Source organism: Lytechinus pictus, chromosome 14 (assembly GCF_037042905.1).
Source record: "Lytechinus pictus isolate F3 Inbred chromosome 14, Lp3.0, whole genome shotgun sequence".
Taxonomy (NCBI): Eukaryota; Metazoa; Echinodermata; class Echinoidea; order Temnopleuroida; family Toxopneustidae; genus Lytechinus; species Lytechinus pictus.
In genome coordinates this window covers 10259626-10282178 of record NC_087258.1, presented here as the reverse complement: position 1 = coordinate 10282178, position 22553 = coordinate 10259626, and the positions used below count along the sequence as shown (strand labels likewise).

Below are 22553 nucleotides of genomic sequence, written 5' to 3'. Positions count from 1 at the left end.
GTCGGTCCCACCTCCTCCTCCACCACCGCCACCATCTTTTGCTATATTTTCTCCCCCTCCTCTCGATTGTGCCCGGTTCACGGTAGGCATATTGGCCCTCCCAATGTTTCCTGTGTAACGTGAGATGATAATAGACATGTCTGAAAACGGATACTAAAACATGAATTTTCCTCAAGAATATCAGTCCAAATGATGAGTGGTTTAACTGAGCAACTGGTATTCAGAAAAATATAATGCCGTTGAATATCTATACAGGCGCTATACTGCTTATTTTTGTAGGCCTCTGTATTCAGCCCCCCCCCCCCTTTGTTTTAAGTTTTTTTGGGGGGAGGCGGGGGAAGGGGTACTCAACTTTCCTCCTATACACACTTGAGACTATTGGTTTGTAGAACGATCTTAACTGAGGAGGGAGGCGGGGGGGGGGGGGAATCGTTGCCCTATCGATTTATGTTAACATCATATCTGACTAATTTCATATTTCATCCATTCAGTTCTACTGTAGTTGAGGTACATGAAAAATACAGTGAAAAAAATACCAGAATAGGTAATTTTCAGTGTCTCATAAAACAGAATTCAAGAATCGGGTACCGTGCCAAGTTCTTACTTTAGGGGATAAGACAAAAGCTAAATTTATTATTTTCAGATAAATGATAAGGATGCGCGACAAGCCGTGATCTTTCAAGACTTTTCTAGTAAATTTTCTCTTCATCTTTTTTTATCAAGCCCCCCCCCCCCCCCTGTACAGGGATGCCCTTGGATTGACTGTAATCAAGTAAACATAATGCGAACCTTGACTGGAACTGGAACCTTGACTCGAACCCGAACGTAAGCCTTGACTCGAGCCCGATCTGGAACCTTGACTCGAACCCGAACGCAAACCCTGACTCGAACCGGAAGGCGAACCTTGACTAGAATCGGATCTAGAACCTTGACTTGAACCGGACGGTAAACCTTGATTAGAACCGAATCTAGAACCTTGACTCGAATCCAAACGCGAACCTTGATTCGAACCGGAAGGTAAAACTTGACTCGACCCAGAACTGGAACCTTGACTCGAGCCTGAACGGGAAGCTGACTGACAAGGCTGAGATTCGCAGTCGCTGAAGTCCATGTACTCCCCGACGCAGCCAGCAGCCAGGGATTGATCAGGGCCTTCACATTGACGCCAACGGGATCGGGTGCCTTTGCCGCAGGTTGCGGTACAAGTTGACCAATCATTCCATGTTGACCAAGCCTTGACGTCCGGTCTACTGCTGGATTGTTTAGGAGGGTTGTTCTTGTGTTGGACATTGGACTTGTCTGTTCTCCCAGGGGCGGCACCCGCCCCTGTCCTTGGCATGGAAAGCGACCCACCTTGCCCTCCACAAGACGTTGAACTGCAGGAGCTGGTATCTTTGTATTCACCCCTGCATCCCAAAGTATACTCCTTTGATGTTTCATATTGACATATCCGATATCGTTCTCGAGTGCCATCGTCACAATTGCAATCAGACCATTCCTTCCAGGGTGTCCATTCGACGCCAGCTACACCAATTGAAAATAAATACGATAATTGATTACTTTTCATGTTAATCCGTTTGATTCGGATATCACACCATTGATGACATAACGACAGTTGGGGATCTAATGGCTCTTTTGAGCTATGGCTACATTCGTCCAAAAGTCATGACCTACGTACGTGAAAATGTATCTGGTACAGGATTTGGGATGAAGCCAGGATTGGTATGCAGTGGCGGATCTAGCCGCATTAGAGAATACTTAGGCCTGGTCCACCATTTTGCACAGACAATAGTGGTATTGCGTCAAAGGCATCCGCCACTGATAGAGGAAATACTTCGGAAATCAAAAAGATTTCGAGGACTCCTCGACAAATTTTTAGAATAGTTCAAAATCTTGAAAGACCAGGGGAGCGTTTCACTCGTCGAAAATTTTATCCGACAAGTCAGGTTTTATCTGACAGTCACCATAGTAACAATGCGTCTGAACTCATCAAACTGAAGGAAAGTGTTAAAGAAATGTTAAAGAAAAGCCCCCCCCCCCTGACCTTGAATGCAATGGTCTTGGGTTCCCTTCCTCTGACAGGAATCAAGTTCCTAGGTAAAATATTCAACCCCAATTGATAACAAGTATGAGATGAATTATTCATTAATGTGTAATGATTGTCTACAATGATATTTTGATACTGTAGTATGGCATCAGAAATACAAAAAGGGGGGCCTTTTCGACAGAGTGAGTAATGATGAATCAACTTTATAATTTTTTTTTTCTTTGCTTGTGGATAATTGCTTCTCCTCTCACCCCTAATTATTTCTTCGCAGGGTTTCAAGTAGCAGGGTTCTAGCTCTTTGTAACCATTAGGGTCACCACATTCCTCCTGTTTCCTGTATTTCTCCCCGGCCATACATTCCCGCCAACGGTCCCTTTCACCGGGACCGCATTTCTTGTCGCATTTCAGCCACGTCTCCCACTCCGTCCATTGAGCCATTTCTGAAAAGAGATGTTACATTTTTATACGCACAAATTATAATGTGTTTTGAAAAACTTATGTGTAAACATTAATGCGAGACAGAACTCAGCTCCTGTAGTTTGCACCGTTTACTACTAACCATAATGAAACCCTTCATTTTTCTTTCTTTTTTGGAAGGCCTGGAGGGGTGCCCCCAAAACATGTCGACAAAGGGTCTTGAAGGCATATAAGTCCTAATGAAACCTCGAATCGTTGATGGGATAATTTGAAACTCCAGGGCCCCGTTGCATAAAAGTTACCATTATGGTCTATATGCTATCCAATGGTAGCTTGCATGGAATCCTCGATTTTGATTGGCTGTTGATCATCGTTTCCATGGTAGTTACCATTGGATGGCAAAGCTACCGTAATAGTAACTTTTATGCAACGGGGCCCGGAAACACCTTTGGTACCATCCTCATAATTCCAATTAGCCGATGTATGCGATTCTAAGTGTGTTCACACCCCTTCCCCTTGTCCAAACGATAAAAGTCATCTTACCTGTGAGAAGAAACCTACACGAATGGGGTTTAGTGAACCCATGTTCGCATTGTGGAATGGAGGAATATATTCACCACGCTTTCATTTCTTGTGATTTGAATAAATCATGTCTGAATATTTGAAAGAACTGACTAAAAATTACTTCATAAAGATTTAGAAATCAATTACAAAATTTTGTTTAAACATGAAGTAGACGAAAATTTGGTTTTACTTCTGACCATTGCACTTGGGTGCATTCACAAAGTCATTATTTAAAGAAACATATCTGGAAAAGAAAAGAGAGATAATCTGACATTTATATTCTTAACAGAAAAAGAAAGTAGAGTAGAAATGAAAGCTCGGTACAGAAAAAGATATGTTTAATATTTACCCAGATAAATTACCGAACACGTATGAAACTCAGTAAATGTTTTGTTTTCACTTTATGTCTTCAATATGTTATAACTTATGTAAGATTATTGGATGATTGCATAACTATATGTAATTGTTTTGTATCGATATACTTTTTCAAAATGTCCTGTCATCTCATGTATGTTCATTTTAATGATGTGTTATGTTGCAATGGTGTAAGTAAATCCTCTAATTGGAGACAAAAAATAATAAAAGTCATCTTACTCTTTTTAACAGCAGGCTTAGGTTTCCATACGTGAGGTTTGGGCTTACACTTCGGATCTCCGCAATCACCATACTGGATGTCGCCACCTACACACTCCGCAATTCCGAGCTCCTCGCCAGCTTTACCAAGGCATGTACGGTATCGCTCTTTAGTACCCCCTGCACACTTGGTGCTGCATTTAAACCAAGGCGCCCATGGTGTCCATGTACCCATGAAGACCTTTTTTGGCTTAGCTTCAAGAAAGAGAGAGGGAGAAAAAAAAAAGTCTTTATTCTCAATTCCTCAGGACAAACAAAGCGTTGCCAGGAACGTACAATTTGCTGAGTCAAATTTGGTCCAGTTCTAATTGCAAGTCTGATTATCCATTGCAAATTTGTAATAGATACACTGTAAAAACACTGTTTAAAATTTTAGGCACGTTGTTTAAGCCCGTTTAAACTTTTTAAACAACTGTTATTTTTATATTTTATTTTTTACTGTGTACGGAATTTTTATGTGCCGGATATCAATGATTCTCTTTTTTAACCATGTAAAATGTCATTGGTTTATTAATATAATGAAATAGGATTACATGAAAAAATGGAAAATACCAAAATCGTCCTCATTTTGCAGCCCCTTACGGCTTTCCTATATTCTAGTACTATCGAAAGCGAGTTAAATGCAAAACAAAATATAAATTTTCCATAACAAAACTTCCAAGAACAATGTTCAATATAATATAGATTAGTTCAATTGAGTCACACGGCAAACCCATTGTAGCATACACCTTGTCGGTGCAAGAACACCCTACACTGCAAAAACTCCGATGTTGATTTAACACCCCAGCCCGGAATCTATATGTCCACATCAGAGAAGTGTTAAAAAAGACCAGTTTCGTTTTGGTCTAACACCAGAAAGGTGTTTATACAACACCAATTAGTATTAAAACAGCATCGGTTTGATTCCAAACTGGTGTTGTTTCAATACTTCTCTGGTGTGGACATATATAGATTCCGGGCTGGTGTTCAATCATCACCGGAGTTTTTGCAATGTAACACCTTATGCCTAACACCAAACTTTCGCGCATCGCATGCTCGCCAAAAAATCCAGTAGCAGCGCGCATATAAGTCAATAACGTAATGGAATTTCTGCACCGACGCAGTACTCGAAAATATTTTGATAAGGGCGTTCTTGCACCGACACGACGATCTGTTCTCGTCAGAGTGTAAGTATAGAATATGTTTGATCTGGGGGCCGTTGTAGAAAGAATTGCAATAGCTTAACATAAAAAGAAAACAAATGCAACATTATTATAGGCAAATGAAACGCGCGTATTAAGGACGTTCCACAGTTATGTTTGTGCGCATCATGATCTGCGCATATTTTACACTCTGCGCGCTGACGTCACAATGGATGAACTTGTGATTTAATCAGCTGTAGGTAATGTGAGCTGATTTTTATCCTTATCTACATTAACTGCAGATCTGATGTGTTTTTTTTATGAAGCTAATAAACTGGAATTATTCCATGGACCATTTTTTTAAAATTCCTCTACAATTTCAAAATAGTTTCTCTGTAGTGCTGCAAAGTATGATGATTATGACCCCCGAGTATGAATAAATGGAAAAGTGGTTCGGAATTTTTCCTCACAGATACTGCTTTTGGCGCGTTTTCGGGTGTTTTAAGAAGCATATTTGCTCTAATCAGAGTGCTGATAGTTTCAAAACAAGCACATGAACCCATATTTTTTAATGTTTGCACCTCTTAGGTATACCTTCCTGAACAACTTTGCAAAGTTTGGTGAAAATGACATGGATTTTGAATAAAGTGCAGCATTTCTTATACTTCTCAAGTTTGTTATTGAAATTTGACATTTTTGAGGTTATATCTTTCCCGCAATTTCTAAGAACTGAGAGTGTTGTTAGACTTAAATGAGCAAACAATTGACAGCAATCGATAGATTATCCATCTTACGGATACAATTATTAATCATATTGCAAAATTTGACGAAATTTTCATGGATTTTGACTGATTAATAGGGCTTTAATCTCAATGTTGTGATCTCGTGAGGTCTAAAAATGCCGAATTCTTTTGGATGCGCAATTCATAAGAACATCATCCATTTTGGGTTAACTTTTAAGCTCTATAGCAAAATATCAAGCACATGGACCGATGTTAATTTTTGCATATTTGGAATATTCAGGTGCTAAAATATCTATGTGCAAAGTATGATGAAAACGACATGGATTTTCAATGTTTGGGAGCAAGACTACGGAACCACTCGCATTTTAGACGGTATTAACAGACTTTTGCTTGTTTTCGGTGCATTTTGGGCTGTTTCAAGCCAACGCGCAATACTTTGGACACTGATAATTTGAAAACGAGCACATGGACCCCAAATTTGTAATGTCTTAACTTCTTTAGAATATATTTTTCTACAAATCTAGAGAGTATGATGAAAATGACATGGATTTTGAATGTTTGGGAGCAGGACTAAGGAACCATTCATATTTTAGACATTTTGGACGGTATTAGACTTTTGCCCGTTTTAGGCGCATTAAAGACTGTTTAAAGCCAACTCGCAACACTTTGGACACTGATAATTTGAAAACGAGCGCATGGACCCCATAATTTAAACATCTTTACTTCTTCAGAATATATTCCTTTACAAATCTAGAGAGTATGATGAAAATGACATGAATTTTGAATGTTTGGGAGCAGGACTAAGGAACCATTCGTATTTTAGACATTGTGGACGGTATTAGACTTTTGCCCGTTTTAGGCGCATTATAGACTGTTTAAAGCCAACTCGCAACACTTTGGACACTGATAATTTGAAAACGAGCACATGGACCCCATAATTTTAACATCTTAACTTCTTCAGAATATATTCCTATACAAATCTAGAGAGTATGATGAAAATGACATGGATTTTGAATGTTTGGGAGCAGGACTGAGGAACCATTCGTATTTTAGACATTTTGGACGGTGTTAGACTTTTGCCCGTTTTAGGCGCATTATAGACTGTTTTAAGCAAACTCGCAACACTTTGGACACTGATCATTTGAAAACGAGCACATGAACCCCATAGTTTAAACATCTTAACTTCTTCAGAATATATTCCTCTATAAATATAGAAAGTATGACGAAAATGACATGGATTTTGAATGTTTGGGAGCAGGACTAAGGAACCATTGGCATTTCAGACATTTTTGGACGGTATAATCAGACTTTTACTTGTTTTCGGCTCATTTTGGGCTGTTTCAAGCCAACTCGCAACAGTTTAGACACTAATAGCTTAAAAACGAGCAAATGGAACCCATGTTTCTAATATTTTAACGTCATCAGAATATATTCCTCTGTAAATCTAGAGAATATGTTGAAATTGACATGGATTTTGAATGTTTGGGAGCAAAACTACGGAACTATTCGCATTTTAGACGGTATTATTAGACGTTTGCACGTTTTCGGCGCATTTTAGGTGGATTTCAATATTTTCAAGCCAACTCGCAACACTTTGGACACTGATAGTTTAAAAACAAGCACATGGACCCCATATTTTTAATATCTTAATGTCTTTAGAATATATTCCTCTACAAATCTAGAGAGTATGATGAAAATGACATGGATTTTGAATGTTTTGGAGCGAAATACGGAACCATTCGCATTTTAGACGGCATTATTAGACTTTTGCACGTTTTGGGCGCATTTGGGCGATTTGCATGCCAACTCGCATCACTTTGAACACTCATAGTTAAAAAACGAGCACATGGACCCGATATTTTTAATATTTTTATGTCTTCAGAATATATTCTTCTACAAATCTGGAGAGAATGATGAAAATGACATAGATTTTGAATGTTTGGGGGCAAAACTACGGAACCATTCGCATTTTAGACGGCATTATTAGACTTTTGCACGTTTTGGGCGCATTTGGGTGATTTTCATGCCAACTCGCATCACTTTGAACACTCATAGTTAAAAAACGAGCACATGGACCCCATATTTTTAACTTCCCTACACCTTCGATATGCATTCCTCTACAATTTAGCCGAATTTGATGAAAATGACATGGATTTTGAAAAAAGTGCAGCTTACAAAATACTTTTTTAAATTTTTGAGTAGATTCACGTCTTTGAAGATTTGTTTTTTCCGAGTTTTTGCACCATTCTTGCCAAATGAGGGCGCTGCTGACTCCAAATAGATATAGTTCTACCAATTAAAAGACTTTCTCTTTCTTTTGTATACACTTTGTTATATATCTTGAAAATTTGATGAAGTTTGATGCGGTATCTACTGAGTGAAGATGATTTACACTCATTTGGTGAATTCGTGAGGTCTAAGAGAGGCATAATTCTCTTGATTGCGCAAGATTGCATATCATTCAAATACGGCGACTTTGAAGACCCGTAGAAAAAAAATAAGCACATGAACCTATGTTATTTTTTGCATTTTCATAATGCATAGATACCAAAGTAACTCTCTGCAAAATTTGGTGAAAATGACATGGAATTCATTTTAACTGTGGAACGTCCTTAAATACTTGCAATAAACGAAGTTTTATTGTTGCGTTTGATTGTAACTCTTTAATGGCTAACGCACACCCTACAACTGGTCCACGTTCCGATTTTTGAATAATTGCATTTTGCTCATTATCTGGAAACGTAAATGAAAAGTATCTTTTTATATGAGGCTCAAATTAACTGAAAGAATACTTTCTGTACTCTGGACGAGTGCAAGTGTTTATTTTGGAGTACAGGCCAAATAAGTTTCAAATCGTAGGCAATCGTAAGATCGCTATGACGTCATTACGACTAAATATTCGCTTTTATTCTGATAAAGATAATACCACTGTCACAAATTTTAAGATGACATTCGTATGATGATTTAGAACATTACACACTAAGACATTCTATGTCTAAATATTAATTAGCATACAAATTCTACTACATTTAATTAAAAAATCTGGTCGCAGAACAATCGTAAGGTGTGCGGCGGCCATAATGGGCCCCAGGAAACTGTTTCTTCAACATTTTTGTCTGACTTGGTTGTCAAATTCCCTTGATTTTGATTGGCTGTTACAATGGTGATTTTGGGGATAAAAGCTCCGGATGAAGCGCCACACTGGTTGGGCAAATTCAGGCCGATAAAACGATACTTTGAAAAACCAACGCTGACGTAATGAGGTCTAATGCCTCAATCAATATGACTTACGTTTTTGACCTGGGCATAACTGGGTGTTGCATTTTCGATCTTCCACATCGTGAGCTCCACAATCATGATAGGCAACCATGGCATGGGGAGGCCTCATTTTGTGACATACGCGTTTTCGATACATCTTTCCCCCTCCGCATGTTCTGCCGCATGGCGTCCATGGATCCCACTGGCTCCAAAATATATCGTCTGTATTTCGGAATGAAAAATAACACCAACCTTTTTCGCAAGCGCCCTTTGAAAGGATAAGGATTGTATCATCACCCTAATCGAAGTCAACGTTTCTCCTGTGCCTCGCTTGCTTATCCAGAACAACCAGCAATCATATTCTGACAAACTAAACGAAATACTTAAGACTGAATGTAGCCCATGTTTATGGAGTAGGCTTAAATTATTTTAAAAATGCAAACTAGGGGCTCGTTTCATAAAGGACTTGCAACTGTAGTTACTTTGCCATTATGGCCACTACCATGGTAACCTTGATTATGATTGGCTGTTGAGCCCTGTTACCATGGTAGTTGTCATTATGGCAAGGTTACAACAGTTGCAAGTCCTTTATGAAACGGGCCCCTGATCTTCGCTGTGCGGGGACCGCCCTTAAACGACTAAATATCATTATGACGTTATAAGAACGTCACCCTCTCCTCAGATCCATCAATCTGAAATTAACAACTTGGTTTTGTTCCAATGGGATACAATTTTAAAAATTCGCTAGGTGTAGAATATGGATGAATTAAAGTGGTAAGGACGGCTCCCTTCGTCTTCGAGTAATCAAGTCTAACTAAAACAGTAAGATATCATATTTCAGCTCATTTGGCTCTGAAATCATTCATAATTATCCAGGATAGATGCTTTTCTTCACCACTGAAGAAGCAGGAAAGCAGTAACCATAAGAAACATACAACTTGATAAAATTTTTGACACTTTTGGCTTCCCGTAATATTAGCACAGAGTTAGACCACGGTCTAACCTGACTTCGTTAAACCTGACTTCGGATGCATAAATACAGAACGAAAGTACATGCAGAACAATATTGCCTACATACCTATCTCTTTAGTCCTAGATGTTTCGGCCTCTTTTTTCATCTTTGGACAGCTGGGTATCCCGCAATTCTGAATTTCCACGTGTTTACCACGGCAACCCACGGCCATCCGCTGTCCATACTCGTTGCAATCGCGGTAGCGGAGCCTCTGGCTGCATTTGCCAGGGCAGTGCGACCACTCTTTCCAATCTTGCCAGTCCATGAAGCCTTCTATCTGGGGAGCTATCGGAAGAATAATACATTATACGCATATGGAAGTGAAAATGTAAGTGTGCACCCTAAATGCCTGAATGCAACACTAGGTCACAAAGAGAGGGGTGTAATCGTGCACAATAGGTGAAAAGGGTGTTAAAAGTGCCCCTTTTTAGCCCGTTTTGTATCCTTAAAGATGCAATTTCGCGCCTTTCGTGGTGCATTCATATTTTGAGTTCAAAATATGAAGGCAAATATGATGGAATTTCGTATCCTACCTAATGGATGCAACTGTGCACCATAAACAGGTGCAAAATAAAGGTAAATGCACCTTTAAAGGTGCAAAAGGTTTCTTTGGGTGTGGAAGTTGCAGTCCAGAATGAGCTCACACAGTTTCATAATAAAAATGTAAAAAATGCACCTGTTTAGGTGACACGACATTTGCTCCTGCGAGAATAATTGCTCCGGGCTTAATTTCGTCTAAGATGTAGGGTTAGAGTTGCAATGGGGTATTATATTAGGTTTTTTTCACAGGTCGATGGCCAGGGTGAATTCATTAGGGAATATTTAGTCACGGGACATCGTAACCTTCTGTCGGCCTATTATTTGAATACTATTGCATCATGAACTATTCCCCAGCATAATCATAGAAAACAGAAGAGAAACCAAAGAAAAACTATAGGCTGAGGTAATCAAGAGCTGATGTTTATAGGACATTGCTCAAAGACGTCTCGTTCACATTTTCATTTTGCTCATAAATATTCCAGAAAATTATCAAATTACCTGATTTGTTTTATTAGTTAAAATTGAAATTATTGGAAACTGATCTCAAATTACAGGAAAGAGATGATTGAGGTTTTAGGGACGGAGATTGATGGGGGTCGCTCCGATATTCTTGTTAACCTTTCATGAATATTTTATGAGGTTTTGCAATCGTGGTTAATTGCCGATTGCCATCTGGTCCAATGCCCATATCGTCAATATTGTTTGGCCAATGAGTAGTTCTTCCAATTACCATTTAGTCTGTAATCGTTCCCGTTCCGGGTACCATACCAATAGGATTTCGACGAAAAGTTTTTGACCTAAACAGTTATTGGACGAAACGGTGAGTGGAAAGTACGGTCAATAGACCATATTTGACAAACGATCCAATCGAATATTAGAGAAGATTGCTTTGGACTAAACGGCGATATTACCCACATGATACGGCATTTTAGCTATCACTTTGCAGACGCCTTCTTTAACGCAGAGAATCTTTTGTCAAAGGCCCTTCATGACAAAGCAGCCTTTGTCGAAAATCGGTGAATCGAAACAGCAGCGTCCCCTGGACTCTGGACAGACATCATATGCAATTTTTTTGTCCGGTCCGACTCTTAAGACGAAGTGCTCTCGCGGTCCACCAACTTTCGACAATGACCTCTAATCTGTCCATTGTGATTTGACGGGTATTTCCAATAGATTCTGAACGTTGCAGAAAGCGTGTGCGAAGTGGATGGTACACGTAAATACGCTGATACATTCAACATCAATTCAATACTTACGGCCTTGTGTTGGACATGGTTCACCCTCACACGTTAACATCCTTTCACCTTTACCGGGGCATCCAGATGTAATTGCCGTACCTAGATGAGTCTCTGCCATTTTTAATGAAGACAATGATTAAGGTATAGATGAGACATGAGATCACAAGTGCTGGACAATGACTTTTACATTAGTGGTGTAGCATAGTAATAAGCATCTTTTCGTTAATAATTTTCACCAATCGAGTGGCCTATAATAATTTATATTCTGCACTCCGGCTAAACTTAACCATGGTGTACATCTTGGGCCCGTCTTACAAAGAGTTGCGATTGATCCGATCAATCGCAACTATGGAAAGCCAGCAAAGTCAACATATGCAATGCATGTTTGTTCTAGATATGAATGTATATCCATAAAGTCATTGATTTCTTGACAATTTGGTGTGCTTTCATTTGTTTACAAAGGACATTTGGCAAATTATGACACTGATGGATTTCCATAGAGTTACGATTGATTGGATCAATCGTAACTCTTTGTAAGACGGGGCCCTGAAGTTATGAATGGATAGAAACCTGTGGCATACCGTTGGTTTTCAGATATCATTATATTGACTACTACGAACTGAAATATTGGAAACTGTCCGCTAATGACGTCTACGAAAGGCCTATTTTTTCTCTCTTCATAGCTTGAATGGTACACCCTGAAGCCACGTCGAACTGAAAGCATACCACTACCTGCCATGGGACATTGTGAAGATACCAGACATACAGTATATAGGCCTATATTAGACCCTCAATACGGGGTAATATCCTTCTTTTTCTTCTCCTGAAACCTTCAAAGGGCTCTGCAGCCAATCTCGAAGATGAGACTAATTTAGGAAATGCATGTGATATCTCCCTCAAAGGCCAGTCAACACTATTATTATGTTGACTGACCTTGACAGTGATACCATAAGATTGCCAACATTGCTATAATATATGATATAGTATTACCCCATAGGCACATACGACTTGAGTGTTTATTCCCACGGCCACATGTTTTATCACAAGCGCTCCACTGGTACCATGGCTCCCACGCGGGGATGGATGGAACGGCTATACAAAAATAATAACAAAAGGAAGAAAGGTTAATAATTATTACTTCTATGCGGAATTTTGGGGAAAAAATTAACTGGACACAAATAATATTAATTGCCGTTAATCTACGGGAGAAGTCAACATACATGCGTGTGTTTTCCTCACTAGACGCAAATTGCCCTCGTCAAGACTCGGGCAATATGAGACCATTTTTGGAATTATGTGGTAGCTATATAATAAGATGGGGCGGGGAGAGGTGGGGTGTCCGGAAATTTTGAAGCCTTCTTTTTTGTCTTTGAATTGCACAAAAATATGAATTCAATACTTGTAATCTTCTTCACCCTTGTTCTCTATAATATATTGCCCAACATTTTGTACTAACAAATTCATGAGGTTTTGCTTAAATAACTTTTTTCAAATGGCTGTTTAAAATTGATTGTCCGGAAACACAAACTGAACACAACTGGGTATACAGCCAGTCAATTATATAAAGTGATCACGGTAACAATAATGATGAGGAAAATTGTAATCATAATGATGATGATGATGCCAATCATGGTAATTATATTAATGACAATCATAAAAGTGATAGTATACCCAGTTGTTGTGTGTCCGGACGATCAATTTTAGAAAGTCATTTGGAAAAAATTACAAGCGAAGTTTCATCAATTTTTAGTACAAAACGTTAGGAAATATTATAAAGAACAAAACAGAAGATGATTACAAGTATTGAATTCATATTTTTAGTGTAATCCAAAGACAAAAAAGAAGGCTTCAAAAAGATAACGTGTCCGGACACCCGACCCCCCATCCTACATGATGTTGGCGCCAATATTAGCTGGCGGACCAAAATAATAATTGTAAATCAGGGAGGGTATCTGGCGTAATTGATTGGAAGCTGAATTGACCTGAAAAATGAGAAAATGACCATGACAAGTAATAAAAACAATGCAATTTACAATACATTAGTATTAGAATAGAGATCCTTTATTTAGGTTTCCGATCTTTCGGGGTTTTTTTAATAGAAAATTGGCCAGAAAGAAAGTCAATGAAAATTATATTGAAAATAAAAATCAATACATTTACAATGTATTTAATCTCTCTCAAAAACAGTTTTAATGTCAATTAAGTTGGAGTGCACCCCCCCCCCCATCCTAACCCCCTTAAAATATTAGGACAAGAAAGAGTATGGTTGGAAGTACCCCTTATCGACCACCTAATCTTCTAAGCATCGTATCTGCGAAAATATTCATCAATTTTACCCACTTTTCGTCTCATTTGTGCAGAAAATTGAGCAGATCAGAATCCCATGTTTCGCTCGGCGACTCCGATTCAATCAGCATATATATCGACGTACAACGAATACGACGATTTTACACTTGCTCATTTGCACCCGTCTTTTGAAACCGACCACCCGCGATACACTAAGTTTACGGCCGATTCTTGTCGCGGTGGCGAAATATTTTTACTCTTCCAAATCAGTTCTGTGATGTCAACATGCTAAATGATCGTCACACTACTTCCACTGCATGCTCCGGCACATGATTCGACGATTGACGACGGGTATTTGTTCTAAAGCCGTTTCCTATCGGATTTCTTGGTTTTTCAGCGGGGTTTGGGTTTGGTCAATACAATTTTGATTAATTCTACAAAATTTTTACTTTTTGTGGCTTCTTTTTTTTCTCGTAAAATCGATTCATACCGTTTCTTTGGACACTGCGCCTACTCTCCCGCGCGTATCGTTTGTAATACGCAATCATTTTAACGCGCGCAAGGTGGTCGGTTTCAAAAGAGGTGGTCGATATGTGGTAGTCTTACCATACCTTGAGGACATCTTCGAACTAAACAGTCGGCGGTCTCCACTTCACCATCTTCATCTCCACACCCATTTGAAGCTCTGCCTGAAACATCGACACATTGCCGACGTCGCAACCGGTTACCGATACCACAGAATGCATTACAAGGAGACCATTGACTCCACTCATTCCATTGTGAATAATAGGCTATGGTGGTGGTCAGGAACAAAGCTAGAACATCATGAGAAAAAATCCTAAGAATTAATGATGAGTTTAATCAAAAGGTGCAAAAAGGGAATAAATTCATTTCAACACTTCACAAAAAGAACACCTCATTTTGAAATAGGATATAGATCTAGACGTCTATTTTTTTAATTAATGATATGGACCCTCTTTCTTTAAATAATGGAACGTCCTTCCCCCCCCCCCCCCACCCATAGACCACACAGTGGGTTATTTCAGTCCGGTAATTGGATTGCTTCCCTTAGCTCCAAAACCTATTCTGAGTTTGTAAAACTGAGCCAGATCACACATTATTGACATCTCAACAACAAGTGAAAGACTTTTCAGGACCATCTTATTATGTTTGGTGTTATAGTCGTGTAAAATTTGACCTAACATTAATATCGAAAGGTCAACACTAAACTTGAAATCACCCATTAACATTCTTAATCAACGTCTTTACCTTCAACGTAGACAAGAAGCACACATCTCTGACCACATGTCATCTGGGTTTTCAAATAAGGAGTCTATTACACAAGTCCGGACGCACAGTGATCTCTAGAAGATGTGAACATAGCAGACATGTGTAAAACGTTAATCGATGAATTAATAATCCTCCAAATAATCGATTGTCCTTTCATATTTGGTCACATTTTCTAGTATTCGGCCCAAATAACAACAGCATAGTTTTCGCGCCTTTTTTGTGTTCAATTTTAGTATTAATTGGGCGCATGCCACGATCTCACGTGTAGCTTGGCAACGCGCACACAATTATGCAGTGCACGATCATGTGACTAAAAAGTTGTGACATCATAATAGGCCAAAGATCGCTTCATGTTTTTAGTCGGTGATAGCAAAATTTTCGGTGAAAATCAAAATTAGTCGGTGAAAAGTTTTTGAAAACCACCGTCTAATTATTGCTTGATGAAACGCCCCCCCCCCCCGGTGCATGGGTACCGTAGGTGAGATGAGAGGAGGCTCAGAAAATGACGTCAGCGTAATTCTTACATTGGATCCTCAGCTCACCACATGGACCTATTGTCGTGTTGGGATCGGATCGGTGATTATTGAAGGGAAGCGTAATAAGGAAACTTTGGCGAAAGGTATGCAGTTCAAATCACAAAGTATTTAATCATCAATATTCAGCTACAGTTCGAAGTACATGAAGATTCAGAGTATATCAGGAGACGATGAATATAAAATAATTTCGAAGTATAAGGTTAAGATTCGAAGTGAAGTTAAATTAATACTGGATGGACATCTAAGTCTTGAAGTCAGTCAGTCAGGATTCGTGTGGGTCTAGTATTCTATCGTTGGTATCCCCTTCTCCAATAATCAAGAAGTCTTATTTATATCATTAGTTTTGGGGGTGTAACAATTTAAGGTGGGAGTGATCTAAACTTGATCTGATTGGTCTACAGGTAACTGTCTATCAAACTTTCTCTGGTATAAGGGGTGTGGTTATTCTCTGTGCGAGTGACTGGGGCTGGAAGTGTGAGTCATACTTCTTCCATGAAGTAACCTGACGTCACTGAGGGTTGGTCTTTTTATGGTCAAGGTTTAGGAGTTAAATGGTATTGGGGGTTTAGGATTCTTAGATGACATTGGGGGAGTTTGTAAACAAGTGAAGGTGAATGACTGAAAGGATAACAGGAAGTTAAATACATACTACATAACATCCCCTTTCTTTGGAAAATGAGGCTCCTCTCCTCATTTGGGAAAAAAAATTGTATACAAATAGATTACAAAAGTTCATTTTGAAAATTGAGTGAAACCAGAATAGTGTATCTCGATTGTCCACTGTACTTTCACTCTCGCTCTCATACTCATTATTTACCTTAAAAGGATTAAAGTTATTCTACATCTTAACTAATTTCAACTAATAGATATAACTAACACATCGAACACATTCACTAAATATATTGAAATAAAGTAACACACAAGAGAATTAATCAACTAATTAACCAATAATGACACTATATACGTTAACTCGTTGAGACTTATGCACTTTGAAATCACTTAAAAACTTAACTAGTTCAAGTAATAACAGTAATAACAAGAAAATTATGTATGCTATATAAATCTTAGCATCTGATCAACATGATAATTAGCGGAAAGTTAAACAGGTGCGCTCTAGAAATGACAGTTTCTCTATGTTAGGAAGGCCTATATGTACTTCAAATGAAGCAATCAACATAGATTTCAATTATTACTATCACTCCTATCCTGTTGGAGAATATATTTCCTTATTCATGTCATAAAGAACTAAATAAACAAGTACTTTCAAACTTGATAGATATCATCATTATGACAAGTATAAATTCAAACTTATCTTGGTAATCAACCTTGCGATGATAAATATTTGTTCAATAAAATGTATACTATCCTAAACTTAATTAAACACATTGTCAACAATTACTACTAAGTTCTAATTCAATCACATACACATCACACATTTAGCAAAACATTAAACAATCACTTATTTACATCAAATACAATTGTCTGAAATATCTCTCTCTGATAAGTTGGTCAGTAGGTCACAGTAAACTTTAATGGTCTCGATGGGACTTAGAGGTCACAGGGCAATTCTCAGTAATGGTCATTTATGTCATTAATGTCATTGTACCTGTCAACTAGTCTGGATATTGTAATAAAACAGGTGGATTGGGGTAAAGCTTGCCTTGTGTTGAGGATTAGTTTCTCTAAGGGTCTGTTCACACTTGCAAGATTTCAGACAATAGTGATGTTACCAAAGTAGTTTCTATACATTCCACAACAATATTATATAAATCAATCAATTTGTGAGCGGTGGGCGTCCTCATCATAGGGAAATGTGCTTCTATTTTCACTTCTATTTCCGAAGTATATTTATGTCATAGGATTACGCACCAAATCTTCTATATGAGTTTCACTCCTAATTTGCTCCGATAATATTTTAATGGTTATTTTCAAGTACATTCAAACTTGATTTGAACTCATGCTATACACAAAGCGGCGAAATACTAAAAGAAAATAATAAAAACCAAAATAAAATCGTATTTCTTGACACATCTGGCCTATGTGTAGTCCAGTATCATTCATCACTGGAAAATTCTTTGCTTTACATGTTAATGTTAACCAACTACAACACCATCATGATTTTGATTGAAACATAAAACATTCTCGCTTCGTAATATCATCTCCCTTGATTACATCACATCCAAATGTTGTTTGAGAAATAATGAAATATCACATATTACATTAACTTGGTTAATCCTTATCTAGCTCGGTATTCTTTGGAATTGTCAATGTCAATGACTTCGTCTCAAGTCAAAAAGGTGGTTTAATTTTCATCATGGTAAATTTTTATAATCTGGCTAGAGACAGTGTTTGTAAAATTTTGGAATGTTGTTAATACAAAGGTCAAATTAAAAGGTTAAAGATGGTGGTATTATAACAAATTAATGAAACTGTGTACACTAAAAATACATATACACATATACATGTTACGGACACTAAATTAAATGTAGCCTCTCGCACTCTCTCATGCCAGTGGAACAATAAAGAAAATGGTTTCACTTACCGATCAGAGATGAAGAAGATATTAAAAATGATTAAGATAGAGTATAATGAATAGCACAATTAAAGTAATCTCCAGTGTTCTTATTCATGTATATTCAGGGAAGAGTCTAAGTCATTCATTATATATAGTTGGGAATTTGTTGTCTCAATGGTGGTCTGCTTCGCTGACGTTGACGATGGCGTCTTGTCATGTTTCCAGTTAGTGTCATTGTCATCTGTGTTGTCATCGATGTCCTTGTCCTATTGTCCCTCCGTCTATATTGTCCGTCTGCTCTTCCGTCTGTTCATCCGTCTGTGTGTTTCTGTAGTGCGGTAATTGTAGTCGTTGATTTTTGTCATCCAATGTAGCTCAGGTTCTAACAGGGCCAGTGCTGACACTCGTAGGATAGATAATATCTTAACTTAACTTTCTTTTCATGAGAGCAATTCTCAGTCTTTTCTCGAAGCACATATCCATGATAAAAATTAAGTGTTTCTCAATTAGAGACCCGGGTTCTCCGCCATGTAATGTTACAAGACGATGAATGTAAAATAATGTAGAAGTATAAGATTAAGATTCGAAGTGAAGTTAAATTAATACTGGATGGACATCTAAGTCTTGAAGTCAGTCAGTCAGGATTCGTGTGGGTCTAGTATTCTATCGTTGGTATCCCCTTCTCCAATAATCAAGAAGTCTTATTTATATCATTAGTTTTGGGGGTGTAACAATTTAAGGTGGGAGTGATCTAAACTTGATCTGATTGGTCTACAGGTAACTGTCTATCAAACTTTCTCTGGTATAAGGGGTGTGGTTATTCTCTGTGCGAGTGACTGGGGCTGGAAGTGTGAGTCATACTTCTTCCATGAAGTAACCTGACGTCACTGAGGGTTGGTCTTTTTATGGTCAAGGTTTAGGAGTTAAATGGTATTGGGGGTTTAGGATTCTTAGATGACATTGGGGGAGTTTGTAAACAAGTGAAGGTGAATGACTGAAAGGATAACAGGAAGTTAAATACATACTACATAACACTATTTTTATTCCGTCCACCTATCTACAGTAATTGTTTGTCTTTTTTTTTGAAGACTCTCCAATGAAAGGTTTCATCGCATAAAAATGATTGTATGATGAGGGGGACCTAAAGCTACGCACTTTGTTTACAAACGATAAAGACTATGCCAATTTTAATATTAAAAAAATCATCTTTCACAAATTTGTGTTAAATATTCTAAAGATTCTTAACCTAGAAGAAAATATCACAAAACTCACTAAGACGAAAATCCGGCTGTGTTTTCCGAACACCTTTTGATTTCGCCGCCCGATATAGAAGGGGTCCTAAATCTACGCACTCAATTTATCATGCATAGAAAAAGTATTTCCTGTTCCAAAATTTATAAATAATGTTCATATTCTTATAGGAAAATATGAAATCAAAGTGAATATAACTCCAAAATTCCAAACAGTTGCTGGTTTTCTCTGTATTTAGTGATTTATTGCAGCCTCTGTAGAAAAAACTGAATAGGAATCGTTCGTCACACTGCAGTGATAGCTCCATACACAAAGTGCGCATTTTGCAATTGAAATTGCATGTGCATTGGGATATTGGAGTAGTGCGTAGCTTTATAGGACCCGCGCAGCTTTAGGACCCCCTACCTTGAAAATAATAAATAGTAAAAAAAAAAAAGAGGTTTAAGCAGGGTCTCGTACAAGTATATTCTGATGGATTTGTGTCCGAACTGTAAAGCTTTATGGTTTATGGTCACATTGCGTTTTGGTGACACAGTAATCTACAATGATAAAACCATAATCGACCAAGTTGAGGGGAACGGACCGTACCAGAGAGTAGTTCATTTCTTAGCTAAAACGGGGTCATGGTTACGGCGTGTTGTGATTGCCACATCTTACATACGCAAGGGCGGAAATCTCTCCCCAAATGAAGGTAGGGGGGCGGACCAGGGGCTGGAAAATTTGACAAGCAAGAAAAAAAGAAAGAAAGGTTTCCCCCCAAATGTAAGGTCATTTCGACCGAAAGAAATTTGACAAGCAAAGAAAAAAAAAAAAAAAGGTTATCACCCAAAAAATAAGCTCATCTCGTCCAAAATACGTGTTTTATTTCGATTTTGAATAATGTAATTCTTTCCATCATAAAAGACCACAATTAGTAAGGGGACATTTGATATTGTGTCCCCTACTATTTTGGGTAGGGGGATTGTGGAGCCGTGATATGTGCAAACGCCGGGATATGTGCAAACAACGGTATATGTGCAAAATTTCGCCGGGATTTGTACAAACAACGGAATTTGTGCAAACGCCACGCCGGGAAATGTGCAAATCTGTCAAAATGTATCAACGGCATCTGTGCAAACGTGACGACGGGATATGTGCAAATGAACAATTTTCACGGGAAAAGTGCAAACCTCCGGGATATGTGCAAATCACTGCATTTATCCATATAAAGGCTATTTCTCATGAAATGTTTCAGTCATAAAATTACTGTTAAAAATGAGAAACATGCCTGCATAAGGGAGAAGCTACAATGACATCGGCAATGAAACGCTTTTCAGAAAGGCGGCGGGGGGGGGGGGCACCAACCTTAAATTGAAGACCCACTATCGTTTGGAATAACATGGATGTAGAGTGTAGTCTTTTCATGCTCCAGACCCGGTCATTTAATCACTGTACTAAAGCATACATAAGAAGCATAGCCATTCAAAAATAATTTTAAAAAACTGCAACACCTCACCGTCTACCAAATCAAGACCTTGTAGAAATGAATATAGAATGTAGTCTTTACCCTAGACCTTGTTGTATCAATAACAAAAAAAAAATCTAATTTAATACCTCACCGTCTAATTCCTATCGAATAAGTTGTTGTTGGTGTTTATGTTGTTTTAGCTTATACGACGCGTGTCATTCAGTAGTGAATATTTGCGCCAAAAAACCACATCCACCGAGCCGGATTCGAACCAGCGACATAAGGTTAATCATCAATCATCTACAGTCCTCCGCTCTACCAACTGAGCTATCGGTGGTTACTGGGTTTAAAGTGTAGTTTTTGCTCCAGACCGGGTGATTAAACAAATTCAAAACTATTTAAGCCCCGCCATCTTCCACTACTAAGACTCTGTTATAAAGAACGTGTATATAACGTATTCTCAATTCTCCAGACCCGTTTATTTAAACAAATTTTCAAGACCCCACAGTCTCATTCCTGTGAAAAAGATGGATATAAAGCATTGTCTTTTCTCCAGACCTTTGATTAAAAAACCTTCAGAATTAAAACCCAAGACTAAGACTCCGTTATAAAGCAAGGGTACATATCGTAGTCTTTACTCCAGACCCGTTAAAAAAAATATGTTATAATCTTCAAAAATAAGACCCTGTAAGAAAGCATGGATATAAGAGCACAGTCTTTACCCCAGACGCTGTTATTAAAAAAATAGGAGATCTTCAATTTGACGACCCCACCGTCTCATATCTGTGGGAAAAAATGGATATAGAGTGTAGTCTTTACTCCACACCTGGTGATTAAATAAAAAATTAAATAGTAAGACCCCATCATCTTCCAAACTAATAGTCTATACGTATAACAAAGCACGGGTACCTATAGCATAGCCTTTACTCCATATCCATTTATAAAAAAAACTACACTGTACACCCACTGTATAATTACGCTGTATACCCATGTGCTACATTACAGTAGGAGTGGGCTATACATGGGTCAAAAATACTTTTTTTGTAATTTCAATATGACAACAGTTTTTTTTTTATTCCTTGTAATGTATCTCAACATGAAATGACAATATTTTTTGTCTCAGGTCCGAGAAAAAAGTGTGCCGGGCCAAAATCCAAAATGGCCGCCAAAACCCCCCAAAATCACAGTTTTGGCCACAATTTTTTTATTTGGTGGTCAATTTCTCTGGTTTTGGTGTCTATTCATATGTTTTTTGGGGCAGGCAATTTGTTTTTCCTATGATTAGTACTTTTAAACCATTATTTGTAGAGTTAAAAGGTAATTATACCTAAATTTTCCCATTTTTGTAGCCTTTTTTCAGCCAAAAAGTAGGTTTTATCATCCTGGGGTTCTGGGATATTAGATGGTACGAGGTCAACAATAGCAAGCAGCTTCATATAGCTATATTGCTTTTATTCCTCCACTTTGGGTTTTACGGATATTTGTGAAATATATCTTTATTAAATAAAAAAATGTCAATTATCCATTGGGGCTATACAGTATACATATATACAATGTACTGTACATACATACTGCACTGCATAAATGCATTGGCCACCATGACAGATAACAAGGCTTGTATAAACTATAGTGTCATAGAAATGAGCTCTCAGGTT

At 38.0% G+C, this 22553-nt stretch overlaps 1 protein-coding gene and 1 non-coding gene across 2 annotated transcripts; both read right to left on the bottom strand.

The window, feature by feature from the left end:
* Nucleotides 1-925: 925 nt before the first annotated feature.
* Nucleotides 926-11691, bottom strand: LOC129275907 (A disintegrin and metalloproteinase with thrombospondin motifs adt-2-like; the record flags this gene model as incomplete). The annotated part of the gene is made up of 6 exons (XM_064109749.1): nt 11592-11691; nt 9862-10080; nt 8817-9005; nt 3623-3856; nt 2299-2487; nt 926-1524 (listed from the first exon to the last, which is right to left on the bottom strand). Coding segments are annotated over exons 1-6 (1530 nt in total), but the record flags the coding sequence as incomplete, so codon positions are not given.
* Nucleotides 11692-21149: 9458 nt separating this feature from the next.
* TRNAY-GUA (transfer RNA tyrosine (anticodon GUA)) lies at nt 21150-21235 on the bottom strand. The gene is given in 2 exon segments: nt 21150-21185; nt 21199-21235. It is a non-coding gene; the product is annotated as a tRNA-Tyr (tRNA).
* Nucleotides 21236-22553: the final 1318 nt, after the last annotated feature.